The following is a 23,953-nucleotide window of genomic DNA, read 5'->3' as shown; positions in this document are numbered from 1 at the left end:
AGGTCACCCATTGTCATTTAGGGCCCCCACCCATCACTCATGGGTGGGGGCCGGGGGGACAATAGGTTCCCCCCATTGTCTTTTAGGGACCCACCCGCCGCTCATGGGTGGGGGGAGGACAATAGGTTTTACCCCATTGTCATTTAGGGCCCGCACACGTTAGTTGCATAGCCTCCACTCACGGGGCACAGGTGAGGGTTAGGGGGGGGACACTATGTTCCCCCTGCTAGTTAATAGATGCCCCACCATGGGGCCATTTGTTGGGAGGGGTGGCTTTTTTTTTGCAATAGTGAGCCGCCGCAGGTGGCTTGCTGTGTAGTAAACATGCCCCTACTAGCGGCATAACGAGTAGGGGCATTCGGGAGATTTCAATCAATAGAGTGAGGAAGGACATGGGGGGCTTAGTAAGTGGCTTCTATTTGTACATATTACAAGGATGGAGTTGCGCACTGGTAGCTCCCTCCTTGTAATAAACTTACAAGGAGGGAGATTTGGGTGTTTGTTTGTTCATCTGACATTTCTTGTCATTCCTTCTTCTTTGACGAATGAATTGACTAAATTCCCGTCCGAATTTCGGACAATAGCGAATTCCCCAGTGTTTAACTGGTGCATGTGCGGGAATTTCACAGTGCTATCTAGTGTGGGCAGATGACGTGTCCCACAGGGACTTCATCTGCCCACACAAAGATGGCGATGCCCATGACCTAGGTCCGGGCATAAAATAAAGATGAACAAATAGGCAATTTAGGGTGCTTAGGGGTATTTGGGGATGACTTGGGTGGACAATTAGTAGTGGAGTCGGGAGGTGGGTTAAAAAAAAAAAAACTGGATTCGACCATGACAGTGCTGCTTTAAGTACAATGTAGTCACAGCAGCATCGATTCGTTTTTTTCATTTAAAGGTCAAGGTTGGTTATTGAAAAAAAACCTCTGAATTACAACACATAGAAAAGAGTTGAACTACTATGAAATAAATTAAATTGTGCTAACAATGTGAGGATTAGTAAATAATCTCTACAGTGTCTGGGGCAGGGATGCACAAAAGGAAGATCTCCAGATATTTTAAAACTACAACTTCCCTGATGCTTCGCATGCTGTTGGAATGCCTTTAGAATGGCAAAGCATCATGGAAGATGTAGTTTTAAAATATCTGGAGATCTGCATTTTGGGCACCCATGGTTTATAGAGTCTATTCGGCAACAAGTGTGTGAAAGTTCATTTTTACTGTGGACTTATCAAACATTTCACATTAATGATTCTTTTAATTTGATTTGTTCAGTTTGATGAGAAAATAATGTAGCACACCAAGTCATGAATTTGCAGGTACTCATCAACAATCATTTAAATTCTTAGGTGTTTTATTTTTTAATTAACACAATGAAAGTCATTAGCACAATCTGCAACTTACTGATGTAAATTCGGGATATGCAGTTTTGAGAAATCCCAATCTAATAATTTGATAACCTGGACAAATAAATATTTCTATACTAATTAGAAATTAGCAACGCACAAAACTGCAAAGCCAACAAAAACAAACAGTATAAAAACAAAGTGAAATGTAGCAGAACTTCAACAAAAAAGTCAATAATAATAGCAAACAGTAAATGCAACAATAGTAATTAGTAATAAAAATTATGAAAGATCCCTATAAAAGAGCAAGATACTCACACTCCTTGTTCCAGAACGCAAGTTACACGGTCTCCAATCCTCCTTTCAGTTTAAATTTACCACTACTCATGAAAAATATCTGGGGGGTCAAGATCACTCGGCAACTAAAAGATCTCTTCTCCCATAACTATACTACTCTATTAAATACACTAACCAGATGTAGCTAAATGGAACTCAATTTTATTAAGATATGGAGGCTCCTATTATGCTGCACTCTTTCTTTATTTCCCTGACCAGCAAAGAAAAACTTTAACAATGAAATGAACACAGGAAACAGTCAGTAACATATCTTCCATGGCAACCATCAGCCAATCAGGTTCCACTCTCCAGCATAATAGGCAGTATTCCCTGAACTATTTCCTCTTTCTTTGCTGCTCCCTCAGTTAAGTACACTGATCCCATAGTTCTTAACTGTGGGATTATCTCACATCCAGTGGGACCTCGGTTTACAAATGCCTCGGTTAACATAATTTTAGGTTTACAAATGAAAATCCATTGAAAATAATGCCTCGGTTTACAATTTTTTTTCACAATACAGAGCAAGTTTCCCCAGGATTGCACCTGGGAGGTTTATAACACCGCCCCCTGCATGCTGGAGCCTGTGGGTAGCATGTGGAGGTGTTGGAGCGGCTTTTGTATTAAGTTTTGGAGCCATTCTGGAAATTGTTTGCAGTTGTTTTGGGACTTTTTGGTGCATTTCTCAAGCTGTGGAAAGGTAGGGAGCTGAGCTTTGTCGTTTGCATGCCTTTTATTGTGTGTTCTGCATTGTTGGTTGGTTTCCATGCCAGCTCATTTTGACTTTTTTTCTGACCTTCAGAACGGATTAATTGGTTTTCAATGCATTCCTATGGGAAACCGCGTTTCGGTTTACACATTTATCGCAATACGAAACGCCACGAAGAATGCATTAAATTCGTAAACCGAGGTCCCACTGGATTTGTACCTATAATTTAATTTAATTTTTGATTTAATTCAAATTACTTTAATTTTTTGTTGATGGGAATATAGATTTGATGTTTACTGTTGAAATTCAATTTTTTCTGTAAGAGGAAAAGATAAGAACAAGCTCGAGTTTCCTTTGTTTAATGTATTTACGACATGGACAATAAAGTTTTATTGATTATTTCAACCGCACGGAAGGGGAGAATGGAACGCAAGCAGGATATTGATGAAAAGACATGAAGAATCTTGAACAAAGATTGAAAAAGAATAAAAAAAAAAAAAACACCTGCGGGAAGACAAAAAAGGTACAAACTAATTGGCGGAGGGGGATGGAAACACCCCCGAACACAACAGAGAAAATCAGGAACACACCGCATTTAAGGAAGGGTTTTTAAGGGATAGGTAGATTTGATTTATTGTTACTGAGATTATTTTACTATTGTAACTGTATGGAGAGTGGTCCCGGAGGAACCACTATAGAAATGAAACGTGTACCACTGGTGCTCTACTACTGTCTTTTACAATTTTGATTGGATCCTTTCTGTAACAAACCAATTTTTGTACCTACCTATCCGATTCCTGATTTTTTTTTTGATCTGGAGAGCAGCAAGCCGTCAGAGAATCTAGACAACAAATGGTGCCCACTTTCGGTCCTAGATTCCTACCTTCAAAATCCTTACAGGAATTAAATACTGTAATGCATTTAAGGAAATGACGGTTAATTTGTATACTATATTAAATCTTTGATTATTCATTTTTGCCCTCTTTATTTACAGGCCTACCGTATCGTCGGTCTCGGCACACCACAACCGACTTGCTCCCTTTATACTATCCTACGCTTATGCTGGATCCTTACTCCATATACGGCTATTTGCCCCTTACACAAATATATATATATATATATATATATATATATATATCTTGAAAAAGACCCTATAGGGGTCGAAACGTTGATCAAAGTTTTTGTTTCCTCTGCACATGTAATTTGCACCAGAAAATAAACAAACCTTTGAATCAAGACCTGTGAGTGCACCTCTCATCTATTTTTATTTTATATTTACGCTAAGGTTTGCACCCAGGCGGGAAAAACTTTTTTTCATTTAAATAGGGTGCCAAGATTATATATATATATATATATACATACATATATATATACACACACACACACATTTATAAAAAATTAATAAAACTGCTAACTTTGGCCAGCGTTTGTGACTAAGTGGCTACTACAAAAGACTGGACACAACCCATTTTAAATACCCTGGGTTGTCTTCTTTTACAAATGGTATGCCATGATGGGGTTAATTTTCATTCCTAGGCTGCTATATGGTCTCAAAGGCAACATAGGCCCAGCAAACCAATCTGGCAAATTTCAATGTGCAAACATGGAAAAGGGGCAAGCCCTACATTTGACCCCTGTAAGTTTGCAAAAGCCCATAAAACCTGTACATTGGGGTGTAACACTAAACAGGAACTGAGAATCCATGCCTAAAGTACAATGTGAGAGAAAAAGAGCCCTGTAAAAAGAGCCCTGGTCCTTAACGGTAAGAAAATTGAAAAACGGTCTGGTCACTAAGGGGTTAAACAATAGCTAGATACTCATTTCTGAAAAATAGAATATTTAAAAGATATATTATTGAATGTGTAAAATAAACGTTTGTTGATCTGCTATTGCAGCAACATCAATAGTAGATGTGTGAATGATTGTGGCTGAACATGACTTTCAGCCAATATTACAATCCAACTATGAAAGCAGAGAAAATATTTTGTTTTATGTTTGCATTAGCCAGACTGTATCCAGCTTTCTGCAAAAAGTACTCAAAAATAAAGTAACATAAAAAAAACCTATATATATATATATATATTTTATTAAATCAGGATTAAAAATGCAACGTTTTAAAAGTAGATTTATAAACATATTATATTTTTGACACACAACCAGATAACAAGTAAGTTTAGTTTCTCAAAAATGTTTGAAAAGATACCACGGATATCAGTTTAAAACAGCATACACTAATTCTGCAAGCAAAATGCAGCTCTCCCCACAGAGAAATAATTCAAGAACGAGTAAAACATTTACTAATATGCTAAAAATTAAAAGCACCAAAATAAATAAGAATAACAAAAAAAAATACAGAATACAATAAAACAAGTTAAAAACATTTAAAAGTATGACATTTTACATTAAATATTTGTATTCTTCCTGGAGTGTTCCCATATTTAACGAGTCCAGTACCCATGACTGTGACACAATTTTAAACTTTCTTTCAAAAGTTCTTCTTGTGATTTTAATTTCTCCCACGCGAGTTAAATCATCACCAACTAATACATGTGACAGTCCTTCATTAAGATGGTTTTTTACTTTCGCTCCATGGAAGCGTAGCTGTAGTGCTCTTATTGCTAAACTGGATGAGTCTATTTTGGTGTTTGGATCATTAACTGTGGCAAAATAATCTACATATATGACACAGTGTCGAAATATGTTAGAAGAGTTGTCCCATGAGTATCGATGTTCTAAATCAGCAATCATGTCCAGGGGTACTTTCTCTTTAATATAAGACATTCTGTTAAAAACATCCTTCAGTTCTACCTCATTAGTGTCCATAATGTAGCTGTCGCCGTAAGAGTCATACTCACATGCAAAGTGTTCTTTGGTAGATGGGCACATATGTATCATATGGTGAGGCTGCCAGGGTACAAATGTTTTCTTACTAAAGCACTCTATGAGCCATGTTGCTCTAACAACGTCATGTTTATCTGAAGAAATAATATTTTTTACTCTTACATTGATAGTTCCTGCAATAACACAATATGTATCCTGACCTGGATTTTGCACCACAATACCCCCACATGAAGCAATTTTGGTTTCTAGATCACTTTTTGAATGCTCATCTGTTCCACTCATCACACAAAATTCTACATCTTCAAACATTGTGGATTGTTTATGAACGGTAGTAAGATCAGGTGCTTTTAGATGTGAAACAATACCAATTACTTTTTTGATCTTGGTTGCAGTTTTCCTCTTCTTACTCTGAGGCTCATCATCAATATTCAGGTGTTTTGAAGCCAGTTTCCCAGAGGCCTTTTCCCTGAATTGTTCTAAGTCATCAAGAGTCATGCAATCAAACCACTCTTTGTCATCTCTTATTTTTTCAATGCGTGGAAAACGAAGAGTGCAACTTGTTTTGTACATATCACTCGCCACAATCTCTGCTGCTTTTATTTGTACAATGACAGAGTTACACGGTTGTATGTACACTTCAGGTTTTTCATTTCCACAAAGGATATTAACAGGGGGGTCTCTTTTTCGATATGGCTTCCAGTGTGGAGCAAGCTTTAAACCAAGGTCATACAACTCTTTCATTGTATAACCAGAGCCAACACGACAGAGTGAGTGAAAAACTGATGGCTTTTCACCTGGTTGTGGGGCTTCTGCAACAGCACATAGGAAATGAGACATCATACCGCCACGTAATCCCTTTCCCCAATAACCTCCAATGATTAGGAGGTCTAGCTCATCCATTAAACCATTCACATACTCTGGCTTAATTTTTAACCATCCCTCTCCACGTTTATCTGGCTTGTATATAGACATGGGGTCTTTAATCATAATTCCTTCTTCCCGGTTATCAATTGCTTCATTAAGTGCATCTACCACATGCTTTTTTGTACTGGCTTCTTTCTTTTCAACAATATGAATTCTGCCCTTAACTGGGGTAAATATTTCATGGAGGGTACCATGTCGGTTTCTCAGTGGTTCATGTGCTAGTTTTTTATCATTAAACATTAAAACATCAAAAATGCAGAAGCATGTTTGCAGTTCTGAATCATCTACCATCTTCTTTATGTCAAATTTGTTTCCTTTTTGCATGAATGTTTGAGTATTTGGATTGTAAGCCATCATCTCCCCATCAAGTATGCAGTTTTGCACATCTAATCTAAATACATTATGAATAAATGGAGTCAAAGATCCTTCAAGAGGTGTTGCACCAAACTGTGGTGTGTAATCAAATCCATTCCGGGAGAAATATTTATATACATCTCCATCTTTATGCATTTGCATTCGCTCACCATCCAGCTTTGTCTCAATGTAGAAACTCTGTTGGTTCATTTGCTTTTCTATCTGCTGTATATTTGCAATTGCAGCAAGCATTGGCTTAAAAGCAGAAAACAGTGAAATGGAAACATCACTAAGACAGACAGAAGGGTCATGTAGCTGCTGGCATACTTTTTCAAGATCAGTGGTGACATTGTGGAGCTCCAAAGCATCTTTGTGGAAGACAGAGAATATCGTTTGCTGGCTCAAACCAAGTTTCATATCCTTTATAATCATTCTGATAAGCCATTTCTGTTCCAGGGAAGTGGTGTGAGCAATCAAATGAAGTAGGCTTCTTTCAATTTGTTCTTTCTTTTTTGCTGCATTATTGCTTGCAATCAGGTCTAAATGATCATTTACTTCCTTTATGGACAAATCGCCATCCTTTGTACAACGGGATTTTAGTACAAAGTACGCAATTGCAGCAAAATCCCCAGCATCCCCATGTGAACCTGCAGGTGTTCTGTAATTTAAAAGTTTCAAAGCATCTTTACCATCCTTTGGCAATCCAAGTACTTTAATATATAGCTTAGCAAGCATTGTTTCTTTGATGCCATAAGCCATTCGTTCTCTCTCGAGTTGTGGAAGAATAAGTCTCATGGCTGGATAAAAAGAATCTGTAGTTTGTGGATTATTTTTATAAAGGGCACCATGAAATTTTCTCCATGAATCAACAAACTGTTTAAAAACTTTGCTTTTATCAGCTCGGCTCTTGGATTTTTGAATTCTTTCCAAAGTAGAACAAAGATCAGCAAATGGTACTTCTGATGCTACTGTTTTTTTAGCTCCAGAATGTGAAGGAATTGTTGAAGACATTAGGAATATTGTGTATACCTATAAAAAAGAGAAAAGACAAATGTACTGCAAGTTTAAACATAATCAAGATCAGAGATGACAATAGAATCATCAAAATACTTTTCAGTATTGAATTAGAACTAAAAGGAAAGCAATATAATAAAATTCACAAACATGGAGATATTTTCATTCTTTAAAAGAATACGATATTTTGAATTACTTTTTTAAAATGTTTTTTTATTTTATTTATTTTCCATAAAAGAGATTTATTTTCAACTTTTAAATTTAGTAGTATGATGTATATTTCCAGATGGCATCAGAATAAATATACCCCCCCAATCAAAAATTACTATTGTGCATCTGCATTGGGTTCCCATAAGATATAAGGCTCAATTTAAAATCTTTACATAATGCTACTCCCCACCTATCTATCCTCCCCAATACACAAGTATGTCCCATCTAGGCCCCTATGCTCTGCTCTGCTGAAGACCTACGTCTATCCTCTGTTCGTACTCCCACCTCTGATGCTCACCTGGCTGCACCATTCCTGTAAAACTCCCTTCCCATTTACGTTAGATGCTCACCCAGTCTCCACTCCTTCAAAATCAATCAACTAAACTGTTATGGCTCCCAACTGATTCCTCTCTTTCAACTGTCATAAAAAAATAAAATAAAAATAAATAAACACACAATACAATTCTACCAATCTACTTCTCTACTCCTACTCTTACATTTTGTGTCACTTTACCCCACTCCCTCTAGCATGTAAGCTCATTGTGCAGGGCCCTAATAAACATTAAACATAAGTACATCTAATAAAATTAGAACTATGAAAGAATATATACATACATACACACACACACACATATATATATATATATATATATATATATATATATATATATATATATATATACACACACACACACACACACACACCAAATAACAGAAGAACACAACAAACATACACTTAAAAATAAATCTTTCGGGGGGGCGGGGCCGGACCGCCGAGCTAGCTGGTCGCATGTCGGACCAGCTCCTGCAGCCTGAGGCGAAACTACACAGGAATTTAGCATTAAATTGACCGGCGACGGCGGCCCCCATCAGGCGGAGTACCCTGGAACCAGGGTGAGGCTGGCCCGACAGGCTTCAGTCCCCTGGAGGAGGAAGCCGACCTGACTCCATAGCGGCCTACTCCGGAGGCGAGCGGGGCGGACGGCCGCTGCCCTGCCGCACTCCATCCGGCGCTCAGAGTCAGACCTACGGGGGAACCGGCCATGCACCCCCCCCTATGGACCGGGGGGGTGATCCCGGTCCTCACCCTCGGGACCCGACCACCGACAGGTCTGCCAAGCGAAGCAGCAAGGCCACCATAACCCGCGCACCAAACACGGACGCCAAGATGGCAGAGGCCACGTGGGATGGAGCCCAGACCAGTACCTCCCCAAGCTGCTCGTCCATAATGGCGGCTCACCACAAGCACCCCTGTTTCTAAGCAGGCCGCCTACCCCAGCAGAGGCAAGCCCATCAGAGCCCGACTGCGGGTCCCCAGAACACCCTCACCTCTGCAAGCAGAGCAACATACCGCCCCAGAGAGAAAGTAGCGACCCACAACTACCGCTGCACTAGGGGACACGCCAACACAGGAAGAGGGCAATGTACACCGTCCACATTGCCGCTGCCAGAGACACCAACGCAAGCAGAGTAGGCAAAGCAGAAGTCTCGCCCAGCACTACAGCCTGAGCGTCCTGACAACACACACCAGCAGCTGCAGAGGAGAGACAGATCCCGTCCGTCTGAAGAGGGACTTGGTCTAAATGAAAGACTTACCTTTCGCCACCTTCCCCTCAGGAACTTTATGCCACCAAAGCCTGAGACAGAATGCCTGGTGCTATACCCCATCAAGATGCCTGCCTATGGACCACACCGTAATTATGAACACCCAGCATATGAATCTCACCAGCTTGTCTCTAAGTGTCCGCTACTTATTGAACTCATAAATGCATGATTAAATGATGTTTAACCTGACTAGGGACACATGCAGGACTAGAATAGGCACACTTAATTTACATAGGCAACGCGACCTTACTAGAGATGGACATAACACTCCACACATGACCCACCTGTCTCTCTACGACTGGACTGATCGGACCGCCTGTCACTGCTCACTACCACATAGAACATACACGCCATACCAGAGCACAGTTAAGCGAATGAAGCAAGACTGCTCCTAGGGCCCGAGGTCTAAGCGACGAAATTAAACACATTCACCAACCCTAAGCTATTGTACTCAGACGACTGAAGTATACATTATGGAAGACCAACATGCACCCAGCTTGGTTTTGCTATTCTTATTTTAAGCTTTGTCTGCCTCTCGTACGACAATCGACTTAATAAGGCATTAATGACGGAATAGCGAGTTCATATCTTATCAAAAAAAATGTGCAGAAACCCTCATGCCATATATGTAAACCCATGATGTTTATGCTTTTGAAAATGCTGTTGTGGCATTGATTGATGCTTTGTTATTCCATGCACAAAGAAAATAAAGAATTAAATAAAAAAATAAAAATAAATCTTTCATTAAAGCAATGTGTTTTTGAAAAGGATGGTCTGTCATCATGTTACTTGACAATCATACAATTACCAGATTAAAAGCAGAGTTAAGTGCCTCAACTGCCCACCTAATATTATTACTTGATTAAGATGAAGTAAAACGGATGCAAGACGACGAGTTACTTTAATTCTTAAGTGGGATATCAGTAAGCCACTGCCCATGTGTGGGGAGATAAATCTATAGAACACGTACAGCAATAATCTATGCTTATTGCTTTCTTCATATGGGATTTGTAAAATCATTTAACAACACTAACACAATATATACCTGTAACATATTTGCAAATTGAACCTTTCTTACAGGATGAATGATTTAAAAAAAATTCTGTTTTAATTTATTTATAATAGTGAAAATAATAGAATATACAGTACAAAATTCGTATTTTTGTAAATTAACACAATGTGAAACGTGTTTTATTTGATGAATTGTTTAACTAGTGTCCTCATGGCACTTCTTTAAATAGTTTCTGAAAATGTTGCATTTACAATATACCTTAAAAAATCGTCAATATAAATTTCAGGCGTATCTAAATGCAAAATATCCACACTATTCCCGACTGCAGTTGTGCTCTGCAAAAGAAAAAACAAATACAGAAATGTTATTAGGAATTGCTAAGTGTTATAGTAGTTAATATTGCAGCTTAAGTACGCAAAGAACTATTTAAAAAAAAAAAATAAGTAAAGTAAAACTAGCACAGACATAGTAAATAACTATTATTATTTTTATTTTTTTTAAAGGGACACTATAGGCACCCAGACCACTTCAGCTCAGCAATGTCCCTTTTTGTAAAATATAGCAGTACTAAGTCTGCCTCCTGTGGCTTTCCCAAGATACCAGCATTGAATCCAAATTCAGACTTGTTTCCAATGCCTGCAAACAACAGATCAGACTGGGCTGGGAAATTTCTTCTATCCATAACTACCTTAATAAATCTATGATTCCTAGAGGTCTTAGAATTCAAGTTTTGCCTAATATGCAAATGGAGGATACTGCCCTCCTAAAGGAATGGGAGGATGCAGCTAATCTATGCTCCCGCACCTTTATGAATATTATCTGTAAATTTGAGAGTCAAAGATTGGAACTCATAAATAACAATGTTAAAGAAGCAGTAGAAGCTGTTCAAAAACATAAAGATGATCCATCCTTTGACTCACAAGAATTGAAACTCCAGCATAACTTGAACAAGTACAAAGATACCATTAAAAATCGGAAACACAAAAAGTTTATAAGGGATAATCTAGACTATAAAAATGGTAGAGTCTATAGAAAATTCAACAGAAAAAACATACGTACTGACTCAGACCAATATTCAACATCAGAATACGAAACTTCTGATACAGACACTGAAAGCTCAAACACTAGCTCTACATCCTCTAACGCCCCTCAAACAAGAGGTATACTGAAAAAAGGGGTGGCTTTTTTAGGCCAAAACCCCCGAGAGGGGGAACCACAAGCACAATACAGGCAGACACGGTACAGGGGGAGGTCACGCAAACGGTACTAAACTTTAGCAATAAAGTCATCAACTTCTCAGATGAGGCACTTACAGAAACCCAGGTCCAGGTTCTCGTAAAGGGGTTATCCTTCGTCCCAGTCCCTCTATTCAACAAGTTTGAATGGATAAAGGATATCCACCTTTTTGGACGGAGATTGGCCCTCCATAAATTCTTCCTCATTGAGAAAGAGAAAAAAGCCAGAGACCTGGGTTTCAATATGAGGGAATATCAGTGCCTTCAAGATCTAGTAACATTACTTGATGAGAATGATGACTCCGACTTGCTACCTTACACCGACCTTAGAACCAAGAGTAAATTCACCCCGAACATCAGGGACTATAAGAACATTGATATGTTCGTAGAGTCGTCCTGTAAGATGATACAAGATCTAAGATTGGATAACCTCCAACTTCGACCACACAGTAACCTTTCAAGGATTGAATGGCAAGCCCTCTGTGAACTACAGGCAAATGACGACATTGTCATTAATCCGGCAGACAAGGGGGGTAACATAGTGGTACAGAATAAAACACAATATGTACAAATGGCCCTAAATATACTCAAGGACAGTACCACCTATAAACATCTACCATCAGACCCCTCGACCAAATTTCTACGAACACTTAAAAACCTCCTCGACAAAGCCTTCGATGAGGGAATCTTGGGCAAAGATGAATATTCATACATATACATAAAGTGCCCCACTGTGTCCACCTTCTACTGTCTACCAAAGGTGCATAAACAGTATGACGTCCTGTCTGCTAGACCTATAGTGTCGGGGTCTAACAACTTAACTTGTAAAGCCAGTGTCTATATAGACAAGATTCTTCGTCCTTTTGTAGAGCAATTACCCTCCTATCTCAGGGACACCAAGGACACCTTAAAATGCCTAGCTTCCATCAATCTCCCTGAAAATGCCATTCTATGCAGCTTGGATGTAGAAGCACTCTATTCATCTATTCCCCACTCCCTGGGTTTAAGACACACCAAGCACTACTTGCAAACACGTGGTCCTAGACATCAGGCCCACACCTCTTTTGTAATAGACCTATTACAGTTTGTCCTGACCCATAATTTTTTCCTGTTCAACGGACAGTACTACCACCAGGTGCAGGGTACAGCTATGGGGACATCTTGTGCCCCATCGTATGCCAACCTGCACCTGGGTTGGTGGGAGGAGCATGTGGTCTTCAGTAACCCCAACATCGAATACACCAAATTCGTCTATATGTGGAAACGCTATATAGATGACGTACTAGTGGTGTGGACCGGAACGAGAGATCACTTCTCATCTTTTGTAGAGACCTTGAATTCCAATGACCTTAACCTGAAGTTCACAATGGAGATAGGTGGATCCTCCTTAAACTTCCTGGACTGTACGTTCACGACCACATCAAAACAAACCATAGAGACGACCCTATTCAGGAAACCAACCTCAACCAACACCATGTTGAGGTGGGAGAGCCACCATCCCACTGCACTAAAGAGAGGTATCCCTGTGGGGCAATATCTCCGCCTCAGGAGGAACTGTTCTAACGTGGAGGAGTTTACCATCCAAGCCAAACTCCTCAGACAAAGATTTAAAGAGAGGGGTTACCCCAACCGCTGTCTAAAACAAGCGTACCAGAGGGCTCTACATAGTGACAGATCGGAACTCCTCAGTGACACATTGACACTTACCACACAAACGCCTATTCGCTGCATCGCTAATTTTGACTCAGGCTGGAACCAGGCCAAAAAGATACTAGGCAGGTTCTGGCCACTTATATCACAAGACCCCCATTTCAAGGGGACAGTCACCCCCTACGTATCTTTAACAGCACGGAGAGGTAGAAATTTAAAAGAGACACTAGTACCTAGCCATCTATCTTCCAAGAAATCTGGACACAACTGGCTTTCAGTACAGGGTACTTACAAGTGTGGCAAATGCGTTGCATGCAATTACATCTACAAAGACTCTAAACACCTTATGGACTCAAGCGATCAGGTGATCTGCAATGTCAAACAATTTTTCAATTGCAGTACCAAAGGTATAGTTTACCTCCTGATCTGCGAATGTGGCCTCAAATATGTGGGCAAAACGATTCGCCCCTTTAAAAGGCGAATCATGGAACATATACATTCCGTGAGAAACCTGAGGGATACACCCGTGGCGAGACACATCAGAAACCAACACTCTGGTGACCCCAAGGGTGTTAGGTTTGCTGGCATTGAGCGAGTGACTTTAGGTCATAGAGGTGGAGACTTGGACAACACTCTACTCAAAAGAGAGTGTTATTGGATTTATAGGTTTAAAACCTTGGCCCCCAATGGTTTAAATGAGGGATTTACATTCACCCCCTTTATTGAGAAATAATCACACCAGGTTTTTAATAACAAAATGATTATATTACATTTGTACATATTTTCTTTAGGGACTGTTTATACTTTCGTTACACTTCATTCATCATTTTTTTCATTTACTTTGTTTCATTGTATTATATTTTGTTTCATTTTGCATACTTTGTTTATTTTCATTCATCACTGTTCTATTTAAGTTTTACCAACGGGGTCCCTATATCCCAGTGCATAATTCATTGTGCACCAGAACCCCCTCTGTGTCTACTGACTGACCCTCATGTGATTGGATCCCAACACTATTACTCCATGGACCTTTAGTAGTCGTCTCTTAATAGAGGACCGGTACGACTGGAGGCTACCCTATGGCCCCCGGCAACTGTATTTTTCCGGCCCCGTACTTTCATACCGACTGACACTTTATTACCTGCTAGACAGGCACTGTTCACCGGGAATAGCCCCCTCTGTGCATATATATCAGGATTTATCATACTCCTGGATTCTTTAATTGCCACGAGCACTGAAAGGGTTAATGGACCTGGTGAGTCCCAGTAATACTATCCAATCAGCTATAGACACACAGCTAAGGGGCGGGGTTAATCCGCTCCCGGCGTGTCTGGGCGCAAAAATGTCAAAACACGCCCACAGCCGGGACTTAACCTTTAGGGATATTTAAGGGGCTCCCGTGCTCTTTTTTTCGTTTAGCCTCAGAAGAAGGCGCTTGTATTGGCGCCGAAACACGTGTCAGGCAGGCAGATAGGGAGGATATGCTACGAGTCTGTTTGAATGGATTACTAGATAGCAAGTTGAGCAAATCGGAATTGATCCTCATAGTGTGATACAGAGTCTCTCTTCGATTTAGAGGGGTGGCGAATAGGGGACAGAATTGGTGTATTGGTACTTTGAGCCGGTGCTGTATGCGACAAGGGTGTAGAGGGAATTTACTAAGTGTTTTAAAAATTCAAAATTTAAAACCATTCTCCAAGTCCAGCAAGTTGGCTGGTCCACATCTGGTCCTCGGTAACCCCGCATGTCAGCTAGTGAGCGCTCTCTAAACACCGAGATTTTGTTCCTGCAGCCATCTCCAAGAGTCACAGTATCTCCATTCAAGTGGGGTGCGGATGGGGGGATGTTTGGCGGATATAGAGAGATTTTCCTTCCAAGATAGCACTGCATATATGGGCGGTTAGTGCCTTTAGCACTGTCTCAATAGTGTTGGTTGCTCTCTCCTCACCGAACCCTGTTCCCCAACCCCAGAGACATTGCTCCTACAACTGTATCAATTCTAGATACACTAGTACAATCCTTAGACAGATCTCCACTATATGATACACTCATTCTTAATACTACTCTCTTGTTGCGTCAATTCCCCTCACTAGAGGCATATTATAGTGTGCCACTGTTTCTACCCCATCAGATTCCGTACTGGATACTGTTAGTGGTAAATATATGGAGGGTGCACAGCACGAGTTAACTAAGAGTTTACTGTGTATTTGTGAGATAGACAGCTGTTTGGGGGGTGTGTGTTTTTTCCATACAGTAACTCTTGAGACATCACCTCAAGTTACTTTATCCCCATCCAGCACGCTCTCACATTTATTTATATCCTCCCATCTAGTTATTTTTCTTTATTATTATTTATTTTTTGTATGTTATTTTCACCATCATTTTATTTCTGTTTCCGGGTCCCAACCTTAAGCATTTTTATGTATTAACTATTAAAAGTTATATTTTACCTTTTGTACATATGTATATATAGATATTCACTAGGGGGCGCCCTATCCTCTCTGACCCACCAGGTCTGCTTTTCCTCCTGTGGCTGTCTCCCATACAGCTTCCTGGATTGAAATGGACCTTTGGTCCGGTATCTGACACTAGAAGTCCTCAATGCTTTCCAAAGGGGAGATCTAGTGCATAATTAGTGCCAGCTCGTCACAGGACGTTGGAGAGAGCGACCCAGCGCCGAGGGACACCAGTGCTGGGATCAGGTAAGTAAATAAAGGGTTTTTAACCCTTTATTAATGTTGGTGGGGGTGGGGAGGGAGTAATGATAGAGGTGGTAGGCAGAAGTAGCGATAGTGCCAGTGTATTCCTGGCACTATAGTATCCCTTAAAGTATATGTAAAGCCACTCTCCTTGCCAACATGATGAAACTCAGCACATCTCTTAACAGGGGCAGTGCCATAAACATAACACGTATGTTGCCATCTGCCTGGCCCCCTTGCTAGCCAGTTGCACTTACGGCTGCCCATTACTGTAGTACTCTTGCATGGGATAAAAGTCCTAAGTTGCAAATCCAACTAATGATGTGCTCATGCTGTGCTTTGTGGGACTTGGTCTCTGGTGTTCACAGAAGAGGGTAAAGAATCTGTGAATGACATGCCTAAAGCAGAACAGATGAGAAGTATATGAGTGTAGAAACATACATTTTCAAATAATAATGGCTTCATTACCAAAATACTGAGTACTAGAACATGAATGTTGTCCTAAACCAAAGTTATACGCAAAGCGATTTGAAACACAGCATACAAAAAAAAAAAAGAACGAACGAACAACCTGCATGTCAATTTACAAAGAAGTGTGAATAATCACATTGCTGTTGAATCAGTTACACTTTGAAGTCATTTTAAAGAACTGTGATATTTACCATTACATCTTGCAAGTTGGCATAACTCATATCAGACAGAAGATCCATTTTCCTGGCATACGTGTTAGCAACAAATGGCTTAACCCCTTAAGGACACATGACATGTGACATGTCATGATTCCCTTTTATTCCAGAAGTTTGGTCCTTAAGGGGTTAAAGGGATATTATAGGCATCAACACAGCTTTGGCTTAAACCTTGAAGGAACACTATAATCAGCAGAACAACTACAGCTTAATCGATTTGTTCTGGAATATATAGCATGTTCCTGCAGGCTTTTTAAGAGAAAAGGCAGTGTTTACATTACTGCCTTGTAACACCTCTAGTGGCAGTCATTCAGAAAACTAGGTGCTTACTGTTTCAGTGCTGCTGTGTCACTGTTGTTCAGTTTGGAGACGCTGAACATTCCCCATAGAGATGCATTGATTCAATGCATCTCTATGAGGAGATGCTGACTGGGACAGTGCAGCGTTGTGCTGCGCATGTACAATAGGCTCCCAATGCTTTCCTATAGGAAAGCCTTGGATTGGCTGAGATCATCAAGACTGGTGGCAGGACCAGCCATGTCGAGACCAGCAAGGTGATGGAGAAAAGATATGTTTAAATGGACACTATAGTCACCAGAACAACTACAGCTTAATGTAGTTGCTCTGGTGAGTACAATCAGAATACATGTTTGTGTTCCTAAGCCTATAGTGTTCCTTTAAACACTCGGACGGGAGGAGGGGGAGGCTAAACTGCTATTGCAGCACTATAATATTAGCAATACAGGTTTGTATACTTTTACTTTAAACTCGCCTTGAATCCAACTCTGGGTGAGGTTCTCCACCCCTCATCATGACTCTTGCCTTGTCAATCTGAGGTCCAATCACAGGCTTTTCAGGCAAGCATTTGATTGCACCATCTTCCCTGTCTCAGCACGCATATGCTAGTGATGTACAAAGGGAAGGTTTTCATGTATTAAACAAACCTGATGATATATTGTCATGGAGGAAGGCTGAGAGGATGGAAGGGGACACTGAAGCTTCCCCTTGCAGACATGCTCTAAACACTGCCTGCAGGGTTAGAAGTGAACTGCGACTGTTGCCAGAATGCAGACAACAGATGTAATTTGTGCATGGAATGGACACAAACAGATCTGCAAAAATCACTTGTGCAGGGGGGCAACTAGCCTCGGTACAAAAGTGCAGATTATTCTGTATGTGCAGCGCTTCAAGCAGAAACACTGCCTATATAGATTATTATCACTTTTATGTATGCAATATATAAAAGTTCACTGTTCTCTCTAAAAATTAGGTAGGGAATCACTAAAACAGAAATAATTTTAATGGGTTTAGCATTACATGATCACTTGTGTCATAATTCCTAGTTTGTTTTACAATGTACATATTTGTACACAACTTAATATGATAGCATGTACAAACTAGGTAAGGAGAAGAAAAAAAAAAAAAAAAACTAATAAAATCACGAGACCTCTAATGCTTTGAATTCTACACATAGGTTCTTAATTTGTATCTATTTTACCAGCACAATAACACACCGAACTACACCAAATCTGTTTGTTTGTTTTGTTTTAGATATTATTTAAAACTAATATAAGCATCACTACCAAATGTACTTCATGAATTAAATTACCGTAATTGTTCGATTATAAAACTAGGTTTAAAAAAAAAAACGGTCTTATAATTGCAGTGGTCTTATAATCGAGACATATAATGTGTACATGGCATATACTGTATATATAATGTCCACACTGTTATAGGAGGATACTTACACTCTATATTAAGCGCTCTCCTGTCTTCTGGGCTGTATTGGTGCGGCGACGAGCTAGCAGCTATCACTGAGGAGTGCAGTGAGTGCTCCCAGCTAAATGCCAGGCGATGTTTCTAAAGGCGCTAATGGTGCGCAGTGCACCTCTGCTCCACTCAACCATGCTTCACTGAGTGACAGGTGGGGGGGGGGAGCGCTGTGCTCGATTCACTCGATTCTTGTGCCCGCAGAGCCGGTGCACCCCAAGACAGCCGCCTCTGCTGCCTTATGGACGCGCCGGTCCAGCGTGTGCTGGGCCACAGGCGCCTCTCACATTATCGGCGATATCGCTATCAATAGTGGCAAATACCGATATTTGCCAAAATCCGGAATATTAGCTAACCAATTATCGGTCTATCCCTACCGTGCTCTATGTGGTCAATGCATTGAAATGCTGTGCATGTTGCTGATGGCATTGGCCGATATATATATATATATATATACACACACACACACACTATATATATATATATATATACACACACACACGTGTTTGTGTGTGTGTGTGTGTGTGTGTGTGTGTGTGTGTATCTGAAGGTGTGAGTATGTGAGACTTTGTATCTGCATGTGTGTCATTATGTGTGATTTTGTATCTGCATATGTGTCAGTGTGTGTGTACATTTAATTTTTTTCCCATAGGGTAGACCTTTTTCTTTTTTTTTTTTTTTTAAAACGATCCAAAATTTGGGAGTCGTCTTATAATCAAGCTAATATGTTACTGTTTTTAAGTTAAGCATTGATCTCTGTTCAATCTGCACTATATTGTTGCGATAATAACACGTGAAGCGGAGAACATTACTGGACACCAAACAAGGCTCATGCGTGGTGAAACATGCTTACATTCAGGAGTATTACTGAACTGCAAACAATGTCCTTTAGCAACTATGAAAATCTTTAGAAATGTATCATGCTAGCATGTATTCCTTAATCTTCTTGATTCACAGAATTAAAAAAAAAAAAAAAAAAAAAAAAAAAAACTACTAAAATGATATTCCAAAAAAGTCCCCCTAAAACAAAACTTGCACCCTCAGCCTGTGAGAGCTGCCTGTGGATAGCTTCCCGGACCCCGGAATCAGGACTGTTTTGATGAACGCAGGATAGTCGGGAGGCCTGATATAATGGATTCAATATATTTAGGGGCAATGCAAGTTATTTATTATTTGGATCTTATACCAACTTGGTGGCACCCCCTCTTTAGTTTTAAGCCTTAGGATTGTTTTAATAATTGTATTTTATTGATATTTAAACAGAACACCAATACATCATACAAGTTAGCAACAGAGATACGACCTAGCATTTACAGGATTGTACATAGGGGTGGTCATAGCCTAGTACCAGTTGATTAACATTATATCTGGCCGTGACTCACATTAATACAGTAAAATGTACAGCAGTCGCTATACAGATATGTATCGGCAATGAACAAGGTATAACAGTAACAAAGAAAGTTTACAAAAAAAAAAAAAAAGAGAAAACATGACCTTTGTCTTGGTCCTCTATGCGAGTTATCCATATCAAGAACATGGCGCGACAACAGACATCTTTCTGGGCAATAATGGCAATCTGATCCCTGGGAGTCCGAGCATTTGTTGCGCCATTTTCCCCAGATGTTGGTTACTTTAAGTTGTTGTTGTGTCGATATGATAGACATGCATTCATACGTATAATTTAGGGAAATTTTTTCTCTAAGCATGGTTTCAGTCGGGCAAATAGCAGGTTTCCAGGGTAATGCTATGAGAGCCCTAGCTGCTAATGCTATATGTGATACCAGAACCATCTCATAAAAAGACAGCTGAGGGAGGGGAGGGGGGAGAATTCCAACCAAAGATAGATTTCCGGAGAAAGTGGAAGCTTTAGGTCGAGCCTAGCAATTACATTTTACAAACCGTGCCCCAAGTGGCTGTGTCCCCACACATTCCCACCAAATGTGGAACATTGTTCCCCCTTTTGTGCTGCAGCATCAACAGGTAGCAGGGGAGTCTCTATATATGTGACAGTCTATCTGGCTTGAAATACCAGCGGTAGACCAGTTTGCGGTGTGATTCTCTATATGAGAAACATTTGGTCATGCATTTTAAGGCATTTAAACATTTTATCCACCTCTCTGGCGTAATCTTCTGTCCCGTTTCCCTTCCCTTCTGTCCTCTAAATCCATGACCTTTGTGTCTAGAAATTGTAATTTGGACGTCAAATCGGTATAAGCATCAGCTAGTGTATTGTGGGCCTCAATGATTTCTTCGGCCTTGTCCTCCTGGTGGGCCATTCGCTCACCTATGGCTCGTAGGTCTCGCCTGATATCTGAGGCCAGCTTCTGGAAGTCAGACCTTATGGTAGTTTTAAGGTCTTCCAGCATTGTGTGCAACGTGGGGTCCGTTGCTCATATCAAAGTTTTCTGGAAGGTGAGATCACGCTGTCTGAGCCGGATGTTGGTGATCTGGCCTCGCCAGCGCCAACTTGCGACGGCTTGCACGGCGGTGACAGGGCTGAGATCTGCAGTGTTGGTGCTCAGTTCTTTTTGCAAAGCGTTTTACTGTAGGTAAGTACCTCCCGGGCATTGTGTGGCTGATTCAGTGCCTGCTTTATTTGGATTCAAGCTGAAATTGCCAAGTGCCGAAGGAGCTCTCGCTCTATTCGTATGGCGCCATGCGAGTCTTTGCCACACCCCCAGCCTCAGGATTTTTTAACTTTGTAACCAAGAAGGTATCCCTTGTTTTTGTGTTTTACTTGTACAATAAAGTGGTTTATTTTTTTATTTTAAGCACCAACTAGAAAGACTTGTCTAGACCTGGTTCTAACAAACAACGTTGATCTTTTGACCAACATTCAAGTAGGTGAGAAAACAAAGAATAATGGGCTGGAAGCTAGGGAATACACTTGTATATATGTGTGTGTTTTGTTTTTATTTAACAAACTGGCATCAACATTCTAAAAGTAAATCACATAGAATGTGACGGCAGTCTGCCCAACATATTTATTGAGCGGTAAGGATGGTTAAAGGCAAAAAAACATGTACAATTATATACAATAGTTACCAAGTACAGTGGTACCTCGGTTTACAAACGCCTCGGTTAACATAATTTTCGGTTTACAGAGGAAAATCCATTGAAAATAATGCCTTACGATTTTTTTTCGTAATACAAAGTAAGTTTCCCCAGAATGCATTACGCCTAGGAGATTTATAGCACCACCCCCTGCATGCTGGAGCATGTGGGTAGCACGTGGTGTCGCGTGTGGAGGTGTTGGAGCGGCTTTTTTTTATTTTGAAGTCATTCTGTAAATTTTTTGTAGCTGTTTTGGATTTTTTTGGGTGCATTTCTCAAGCGGTGGAAAGGTAGGGAACGGAGCTTCTTCGTTTTCATGCCTTTTACTGTGTGTTCTGCATTGTTGGTTGGTTTCCATGCCAGCTCATTTTGACTTTTTATCTGACCTCCAGAACGGATTAATTGGTTTTCAATGCATTCCTATTGGAAACTGCATTTCTGTTTACAAATTTTTTGCAATACAAAATGTCCCGGAGAACGCATTAAATTCTTAAACCGAGGTACCACTGTATATCTAAGTCTAAGGAGTAAAAGGTAATGTGTACAGCTTATTAGCCACTATTAAGCATTAACAATCAGCATATCATCACACACGTAGTCACAGGTATAGGCTGCAGTACTTGGGATGGGACAAAATGGCTTGTTATGTAACTGTGTATTATACTGCAAGACATTCTTGTAACATATGACAATGAGTGAGAGGAGAAAACTGTGCAATATTGAAATAACTAGTAGGGATGCACCCAAATGAAAATTCAGCATTCCCTTGGCCGAAAACCAAAACAGAAAATGTTTTTTTTTTCCTTTAGTGAATAATCCTGTATATTATATATATATATATATATATATATATAGAAAAAAAACAATAAAGGGAGCACACTAGGTCTTGATTCAAGTGCAAAGATTATTTACTGTATTCACAACGAATACATAAACTGTGGTTAAAGGGAAAAAAAAAAAATCAACGTTTCGACCCTCCTGGGTCTTTATCAAGATCACAGTGACATATGTGAAGTACTTACAATATATACATAAGTGTGTAGTGTGCTTACCAGTAAGATGATCGGACAGCCGGCAGACTGAGAAACCCGGAAGTGTGAAATACCACGTGGGATCGTGCGTGTGACGTGTTACGTAAGTATCGTGGTTGCTAAGCAACTACGTAAAAGGAGTAAAAACAAACACCCGGTTCCAAAGAAACCGGAAGAAAACTCTATGCATGCCTAGACAAGTATGTAGAGAAGAAAACTGAGCCACTGTATCCCAAGCTCTGCATAAATAGATCTAGATATGTGCAAAGTCCATGTGATCAAACAAATGTGCAGAAAAAATCAAAGTGAAAAAATACAATGTGAAGAATATACACAGAGCATAAATGCAGAATAGGATCAGGCAATAAAAGTTTACAATTAGTTATAAAGTCATTATATAGTGTATGACATACATAATTATGTTATAACCAACATAGATTCTGTAGGGCATAATTTATCTAGTCTACCTTAATCTAGGCATGGAGCTAGGAGCATATATTTATACTATAATTGAACACAATGTATTTGAATTAATGTATTGAGACACATCTTTCATTCCCATTCACTATGTTTGGACCTGGACCCATCTATACACTGAAAGCACCTAAATTGTCAAACTTGAAAATTATTGGCTAAAAATGTTTTTTTAGAAAGTTTCAAATATATATCTAACGAAAAAACCTTGTCTACGCAAGGAAATAGCGTACAGGGATCCAGGCCCAGAAGCATAGAAGGAGATGTGTACTACTGAGCAAACAAAGAAAAAACATTCGATAGATAGATAGATAGATAGATACATAGATAGATAGATAGATAGACAGATATATATATAGATAGATAGATAGATATAGATAGATAGATAGATAGATAGATAGATAGATAGATAGATAGATAGATAGATAGATAGATAGATAGATAGATAGAATAAAGTCCTATACCAAAAACTAACATAAAACTTTATCCTGTTGAATATGTTATGAAAAATGTTTCTGAATAGAAAAAATAAATAGATAATAATAAAAACAAATGATCTATATATAAACACATTTCACTTTTAGACTAAGTTTTTAAATGTTTAAATTGCGCTGATAACGGATATCGTTCTAGAACAGTTGTCATAGAATTCGTTAAAAGCCCATTAAGAACGCTTCTTCCTTGTCCTCACCTGCTCGGTCTACGTGCTGTCACTGCACTGCCTAGCCCCGCTGGTAAACACTGTCACATCGATACGTCATCATCCGCCGACGGCCCAGGGGATTTGTTTAAACACTAGAGACTAAAGCGTTAGGTAAATGGCTCTGTCGTTTGGGTATATGTAGAACTCTAAGATTACGCTAACCCTCCTGTCAGATACGTTGAGTCTGCAAGCGCCATCTTTGATTTCCCAAAATAACTTTTTTTTTTTTTTTTTTAATGCCGAACAGATTCTTTACTTATCTGACTTACCACGAATCAGATAATAATATGAAACGTACCT

General features: G+C 39.8%; 1 protein-coding gene across 1 annotated transcript; it reads right to left on the bottom strand.

Moving 5' to 3' along the window:
* Nucleotides 1–4,546: 4,546 nt before the first annotated feature.
* LIG4 (DNA ligase 4) lies at nucleotides 4,547–23,690 on the bottom strand. Its single transcript, XM_063444671.1, has 2 exons — nucleotides 23,642–23,690; nucleotides 4,547–7,539 (listed from the first exon to the last, which is right to left on the bottom strand). The coding sequence occupies exon 2, from the start codon at nucleotides 7,519–7,521 to the stop codon at nucleotides 4,789–4,791; it is 2,733 nt and encodes a 910-aa protein (XP_063300741.1). The 5' UTR covers nucleotides 7,522–7,539; nucleotides 23,642–23,690; the 3' UTR covers nucleotides 4,547–4,788.
* Nucleotides 23,691–23,953: the final 263 nt, after the last annotated feature.

The sequence above is a fragment of the Pelobates fuscus genome, chromosome 1 (genome assembly GCF_036172605.1).
Source record: "Pelobates fuscus isolate aPelFus1 chromosome 1, aPelFus1.pri, whole genome shotgun sequence".
In the NCBI taxonomy this organism is placed as follows: Eukaryota; Metazoa; Chordata; class Amphibia; order Anura; family Pelobatidae; genus Pelobates; species Pelobates fuscus.
Note: the sequence above shows the minus strand (reverse complement) of the source record. Positions and strands in the feature narration are given on the sequence as shown.

Bases quoted from the DNA above. Each gene is read 5' to 3' on its own strand.
- LIG4 (XM_063444671.1), bottom strand. From the start codon at position 7,521: ATGTCTTCAACAATTCCTTCACATTCTGGAGCTAAAAAAACAGTAGCA.